Genomic DNA, 7,500 nt, shown 5'->3' with positions numbered 1-7,500 from the left:
TGCCCTTTTTAGATTTGTGAATGCATCTTTTCATGTAGCTTCAGGACTATAGGATATATAGGCTCCCGCAATGGCTTATGCCTTATTTTCGAAATGAAGGTGTCTTTCAATGAGTTTAATGCTTTTTTAACCCCACCCCCTCCATATTTTTAGACCCCTGGGGTCCTAGGGAAGAGGGAGACAAGGTTCCAGTGTGATAACATTTGATACAGAACTATTGGGGGTGATCTTTTCTATTGACCAGGTCACTTTTCGTCTTGTTTAAAGTGACATTTGCCATCGTCCTTATATTTTTACTTCTTTCCCTTATATATTCTCCAAATCTGTAGCTTTATGTCGTTTTTTTTCATCAAATAAACAACAGATAAATTGTAAACCTTTTATAAATATATTCCCAATAAATTAAAAGTTATTAAACATGTTTCCATGTTACATTATGAATACGGTCTCTAGTTATCAAAATAACATCGCAATAGGTATTCCCAGTTAACTATTAAAGTCTAAGTAAAATTTGGCCTATCTAAAGATGATAAATAAATAAAGTAGTTAATTCAAATAACAAGATAATGGCAAAGGTTTCAAATAAGATGCAAAAATAAATACGCAACATGAATGGATAAAAAGTAATTCTAACTTAGATAGTTAAACTGTTTTGCGACCTCCTTTACAACAATTAATACAAGAATGATTAATGAATTTTACCGATATCATTAGTTTCCTACAGAGTAGATCGTTAACTTGTGTTACGTGGCATCACAAAGGATCCAGCAAGAATGTCAATGATTAACTTTCAATATGAATGTGACCAATCCGTTGTAGTCATTAGGCGATACAGAGATTTCAGTGAAATGGCGCAAAGGTGGTTGGTCTTTGCAAGGAACAACACGACTTTACTTCCTCAGAATGTTACGATCAAAATGAAGCACTCAACTGCAGAAACCTCTCTCTCCACTACTACAACAGGAGTTGCTTTAGTACTGAGGAATATTGTGGAAAAGCTAAACTGCAAGCTTACAACGTCACCCACTGCCTTGGACTCAACACGAGCATCATATCTGCTAAGGAACTGCTGCCTAAAATAACTCCAAGTGAGGAATATTTCACGTAAGTGTTATTGAGTAATCACTCCTATTGTAACTATTGGATACAAGATGGGTATATTCTTCTGTTTTTAAATTTCAAGTTTCATTAGGTTCGCTGTGTTCAAAATATTAATAAGTTTATACACTAAACAGAAGATCATTTACATGACCTTTATATACTGCAATCTTCAATCCTAGAAATATCGAGAGAGAGAGAGAGAGAGAGAGAGAGAGAGAGAGAGAGAGAGAGAGAGAGAGAGAGAGAGAGAGAGAGAGAGAGGTTCTTCCTACTATATGTAATCTTATACAGATGTAATTCATTTTTGCCATTCCCACTAAATCAATACAGTAAAAGCACTGTCAAGATACTGATTAAGATCAAATTAAAATACTTAGAACGTTAACAAACAAATAAACCACAGTATTTTTATACTAAACTAAAATCTTAAGCTAGAATTTTAATTTCCTGTTTGCTAGTATGTTATTCTGCTACATATCTCAACAAACAATTGACACTATACTAATTTTTTTTTAATGAGGCGCATTTGCACCGACTCGCAGTGGTGCCCTTTTAGCTCGGAAAAGATTCCTGTTATCTGATTGGTTAGAATTATCTTGTCCAACCAATCAGCGATCAATAAACTTTTCCGAGCTAAAAGGGTACCCCTGCGAGGCGGTGCAAATCTGCCTCACTAAAAAGAATTGACTATAGAGCCAGTCATAGTTTTTCCATCACCAATAAAATATAACTCATTAAATAACATTTCACATTCTATAAAAAACAATTCCTACCTAAAAAAATCCAATACAGTAACGTCTACTTTTCCCTTAACCGCAGGAATCGCGTCCTAGGAATTTCAGGGACATCCTGGGAAAACCTGGGAGACATGAAGTGGGAGCTTGTTGGATGTCTAGCCTTGGCCTGGGTTGTCGTGGCCCTTAGCTTAATGAAAGGCATCAGAAGTTCTGGAAAGGTGGTGTATTTCACAGCCACTTTCCCATATGTCATTCTGGTTGTTCTCTTCATACGAGGTAAGATCGTGTGTGAAAGGCATCAGAAGTTCTGGAAAGATGGTCTATTTCACAGCCACTTTCCCATATGTCATTCTGGTGGTTCTCTTCATACGAGGTAAGATCGTGTGTGAAAGGCATCAGAAGTTCTGGAAAGGTGGTCTATTTCACAGCCACTTTCCCATATGTCATTCTGGTGGTTCTCTTCATACGAGGTAAGATCGTGTGTGAAAGGCATCAGAAGTTCTGGAAAGGTGGTCTATTTCACAGCCACTTTCCCATATGTCATTCTGGTGGTTCTCTTCATACGAGGTAAGATCGTGTGTGAAAGGCATCAGAAGTTCTGGAAAGGTGGTCTATTTCACAGCCACTTTCCCTTATGTCATTCTGGTGGTTCTCTTCATACGAGGTAAGATCGTGTGTGAAAGGCATCAGAAGTTCTGGAAAGGTGGTCTATTTCACAGCCACTTTCCCTTATGTCATTCTGGTGGTTCTCTTCATACGAGGTAAGATCGTGTGTGTGTGTGAGAGAGAGAGAGAGAGAGAGAGAGAGAGAGAGAGAGAGAGAGAGAGAGAGAGAGAGAGAGAGAGTATATGTCCAAAGTTCTTGGGATATTTCATAAATTTCTTTAGGCATCATAGACCTCCACTGAGAGCCATTTGTTTTATGGAATTACTATTTATTCTAGAAGTGATCTTATGTATCTTGGACCTGCTATCCATATAGTTACGAGTATATGTAAATGCTAAGGTTAACGAAATATGTGTGCTCGGATATCGACAAAAAGGCTTATATATATATATATATATATATATATATATATATATATATATATATATATATATATATATATATATATATATATATATATATATACATATATATATATATATATATATATATATATATATATATATATATATATATATATATATATATATCAATTACTTTTTATAGAAACTGCTAAAAGAATGCATTCTTCGAAGTCGTAAATGTGAAAACTATAATTCACTCAGCGAACCATGAGGCTATAAAAAACTATAATTCACTCAGCGAACCATGAGGCTATAAAAAAAACTATAATTCACTCAGCGAACCATGAGGCTATAAAAAAGAAGAAGGATGCTGATTAGGTAAGGTGAAAGGTAAATCAACGGTTTGTGAGAAGTCCCTATAAATCAACGGTTTATTAGAAGTCCCTATATAGCTTACTTTTAAATATAAAAACAAAATAACATTAATACAAAAAACACGATCAGCTATTAATCAATTTAGTTTAGAACATAGTAAAAACAGAAATAGAGTAAGAAAATAACATCCAGCAAACATATAACAATCACTATATTAGAGATTAATGAAGATATTTACATTATTTAACAAGATTCATAAAATACTCGCAGCTCACCTAATGATAATTTACACAAAGTCGTAAAGTAATACAGGCCTGTGGTTTAAAGTCTTTCTGATTTAAGACTAAGATGATGACAGGAAGATGAATTCGGCGATTAATCTCCAAAACAAAGTTCAGATATAAAATATGATAAACAGGTACACAGTTTCTGATGATATCCGATCTTCCAAGATCTTGTTTTCTTTGAAAATTAGCAGTGTTGTAAGAAATGTAAGAATGCAGCGTCCTAATAGGTGTCACAAATTATGTCTCGACAAGAGCAGTGTTAAATCATCAATGGATAAAGCAAGTTTCTCCTTAATTGCCAGTGCGAATTCTTTATGTACACGAGACCCGTTTTCTGTAAGACTCGAGAAAGTTTAGGAAGAACTATACCACGTAATAAGTAAAGCTAGCGGCGTCAGCAAAATACGAAACATTTACAGTCTTGTCTGGATACCAACGACACCTTTGATTTACAAATGTTGACAATGTTTTTAACTTAACAACAACACTTGATATTCCAAAATAAACCTTTCTCGCAAGACCTATGACATAAATTATATAAAACTGATCTTCATCAAACAGTATTTATTTCAGACATTGTTCCCACCAAACAGGAATAACCTTGGAAGGATCATACAAAGGGATGGAGTATTATATCTTGAAAACTAACTGGACTAGACTAAAAGAAGTTGAAGTATGGAGTGATGCAGCATCACAAATCTTCTACTCCCTTGGTGTGAGCTTTGGGAGCTGGATAACTTTGGCTTCATATAACAAATTCAATAACAACTGCATGAGGTAAGCCAAGCATTGGGTAGAAAACCAATGACACACTTTCTATGACGTAGGAAGATTGTGCAGAGCCATAATCAGATGGTTAGTGATATTTCAGGACATATATATGAGCCACAATGACATTTACTCTACAGAATTTAAAAAAAGAAATGGCTTTGAACCCAAACAATACTAATGAATTCACTTATCTTCAATGTTGAAAAAGAAAAGAATGAAAAGAAATGACACCATTGTTTGTAATATCTTATTCTGCTGATTACTCTATGGCATCAATACACAAAAACATTGCTCAGATCTGATATTCAACTAACTAAAGTGTAATTTGCTTTTCATACAAGCTCTTGCTATCACAACCTAAAGCAATTTATATTTGTTTAATATTACTACAATAGGAAAATAAAATTATAAAGACAATCCAAAGGAACGTGAGACTAAAGCTGTATAGAGCAACACGAGTACTATAGCTAAATACACGTTTATGTTATAATAATGAGATTGTTGTTTACAAAAAAAATACTTAACAATTTTCCTATACACAGGGATGCTCTTCTTATTGGGTGCTCCAACTGCCTCTCCTCAGTGTTTGCAGGATTTGTAATCTTCTTCATCCTTGGCTTTCTGGCGAATGAGCTTGGCGTTGAGGTGGAGGATGTTGTTGCCTCTGGCTCTGGCCTCGCTTTTGTAGTGTATCCAGCGGCCGTCAGTCTCATGCCTCTGCCTCAACTATGGAGTATTCTATTTTTCCTCATGTTAATCACCGTCGGACTTGATACACAGGTAAGTAGTAATGTATCTTATCATCATTGATTATTAACAGTGGCCGTTTACCAATTATGATGGCCTATAGGAAACGTCCCTATCTGGTGATCTGCCAGACTCGGGTTCAAGTCCTGCTCGAGCTCGATTATTTCTTGTAGTGTCTGCAACCTCTCCATCCTTGTGAGCTAAGGATGGGGGTTTGAGAGCCCATAGGTCTACCTGCTGAGTCTTCAGCAGCCATTGCCTGGCCATCCCAAGTCCTAGCTTGGAATGAGAGTGGACTTGGGCGCTGATCATTGTATATATGGTCAGTCTCTTAGGCACTATCATATAAACTAGGGAAATGCCACTGTCATTCGTGAACGGCATTTAAACAGTAATTTTTTGGCTAAAGTGTATCAATTACTTTTTTTTATGAAATGTATTAAATGTACTATTTAACCATTATTTTTTCACCATCAAATCTGTTAAATAGCTCAAAATGACTAGCCATTGGTTTTACAGTTCACAATGATGGAAACCGTCATAACAGCACAGTGTGACCAAATCAAGTCTCTGAGGGAACGAAAGCCACTCGTGGTGTTCATTACTTGTTTTGTTACATTTCTCCTGGGACTCACAATGTGCTTAGAAGGTGGAACGTACATGTTTGAGCTTTTTAATTACCATGCAGCTGGGTTATCCCTCATCGTTGTATCCATCTTCCAAATCATAGTTATTCAATATGTTTATGGTAAGTTGACTTTATACCTTCAATTATGGATCTCTTATATGTTAAGTGTATTTTTCTTTACTATAAAACATGCCCAGAAGTACCATCTTGATCAATAAATCAACAAGATTTTATTTTCAATTCAGTAAATTAATATGCATCCATAAGATTATATACATGATTTCATATTGAATTTTAAAAGTGCAATGTCAAAATGGACTTGTAGATGGAATAGATAGACAGGATTGTATAAATATTCAAAATAATTAATCACATCTATAGAACTCTGATCTCATAACAATCTTCCCATCGTAAGGCTAAGTAATACTGGAGTTTTACTTTCTGATTGCTTAGGGTTCCTTTGTAACAAAGGTATCCATAAACCTTTGTAAAAACTTGTTTAAAACAGACCCACATCAAATAACCTAGCATTCTAAAATGAAAGAAATATATAAATTTCAATTACTAACCATTCGACATGGAGGGATAAAATAAATTAACTTATTCAATTAAAACTAGAACCATCTACTGAACTAAACAATCATTTAATTGAGTGACACTAATGAAAATATGAACAGAAAATAGCAACAACAGCTAGCAATAAGCCTTATAGGTTAAATTTTTAAAGTAGAATGAACCAAAACCACAAACTTAAAAAAGTTTAATTATTTCTCAACCAAAAAGGTGATCACAAAAATTGGAAAGCTCTATTAATTGCTCATGGGAACTGTCAATTCTTAACATTATCAATGACAAATGTGCTAAGTATACAGTCTATAATAAACCGAGGAACCAAGAGATAACTTCGGACATAATAAATGTGACTAGTAATTCTGTTTTTTAAAAATCAATAATTGATTAAGTAAGATTTATGAAGAGTACAGACCACCAGTGACTATCCAATTATCAAAATCATATATATACTAAAAATCAATCAGAACCTATTAGGCAGGTAAACTTCCACTAATGAATGCCAATGATGACAGCAAATGTAAAAGGTGAGGCTGAATATAAGCATACTATAATGTGAAGGATGTTTGCTAAACGTAACAGTTGGAGAAACTGAACAATTTTAAACTCATATTACTTCACATGTGATTAATGTCATCCACAAAGCAAACTATATTTTTTGTAATCATAAAAGCTTAAAAATATTCTTGGAAAATATAAGATTCAATAAAATTGATCAATAACAACTTAATAGGTATAGGCAGTTGGAATGACAGTTATCAATATGAAACTAAAAACAGAAAATAGTTAGGACGGTAATTTTCAAAAATATAAAATGGTACGGATGGATGGACTATAAAAAAATTTAAAATAAAAATATATTAAGAGGCATCTATGTACGTTCTAATAGTTTTCAATTACATTGATACCTTACAGCTCTCACGTAACTATAGGTAACAAAAAGCAACTTATCATGATTTTTTCCTAGCAACAGTGACAGGATAAGGAAACGGAAACAATAGTACGTAAAATTTCTGTATGTGAGAGAGAGAGAGAGAGAGAGAGAGAGAGAGAGAGAGAGAGAGAGAGAGAGAGAGAGAGAGAGAGAGAGAGAGAGAGAGGTACAAAAACTTTCAACAACAAATAACAAATTCAATCATTTAAATTTGTCCTTTCTTTTCCACAGGCTTCAAAAAGTTCATGAAAAACATCAGAGAAATGAACATCCATTTGCCAAATATCCTTTATGGTTACTGGGCTGCATCATGGCTCTTCTTAACACCATTCTCCCTTG

At 34.4% G+C, this 7,500-nt stretch overlaps 2 protein-coding genes across 7 annotated transcripts in view; one reads left to right on the top strand and one right to left on the bottom strand.

The window, feature by feature from the left end:
• Positions 1-7,500, bottom strand: part of LOC137632488 (F-box/WD repeat-containing protein 2-like) — a 477,230-nt gene that overhangs the window by 109,014 nt on the left and 360,716 nt on the right. The gene's annotated exons all lie outside the window — the stretch shown is intronic.
• Positions 1-7,500, top strand: part of LOC137632243 (sodium- and chloride-dependent glycine transporter 2-like) — a 13,575-nt gene that overhangs the window by 4,716 nt on the left and 1,359 nt on the right. Inside the window, exons 4-9 of the mRNA XM_068364130.1 lie at positions 903-1,104; positions 1,921-2,114; positions 4,105-4,288; positions 4,825-5,062; positions 5,549-5,777; positions 7,393-7,500. The exon at positions 7,393-7,500 is cut by the window's right edge and continues 2 nt beyond it. Coding sequence (XP_068220231.1) covers positions 903-1,104; positions 1,921-2,114; positions 4,105-4,288; positions 4,825-5,062; positions 5,549-5,777; positions 7,393-7,500 — 1,155 coding nt within the window. The remainder of the gene's footprint in view (positions 1-902; positions 1,105-1,920; positions 2,115-4,104; positions 4,289-4,824; positions 5,063-5,548; positions 5,778-7,392) is intronic.

Source organism: Palaemon carinicauda, chromosome 41, assembly GCF_036898095.1.
Source record: "Palaemon carinicauda isolate YSFRI2023 chromosome 41, ASM3689809v2, whole genome shotgun sequence".
NCBI classification, from domain to species: Eukaryota; Metazoa; Arthropoda; class Malacostraca; order Decapoda; family Palaemonidae; genus Palaemon; species Palaemon carinicauda.
The sequence above is the reverse complement of the archived record's forward strand: the minus strand, read 5'-3'. Positions and strand labels throughout refer to the sequence as shown.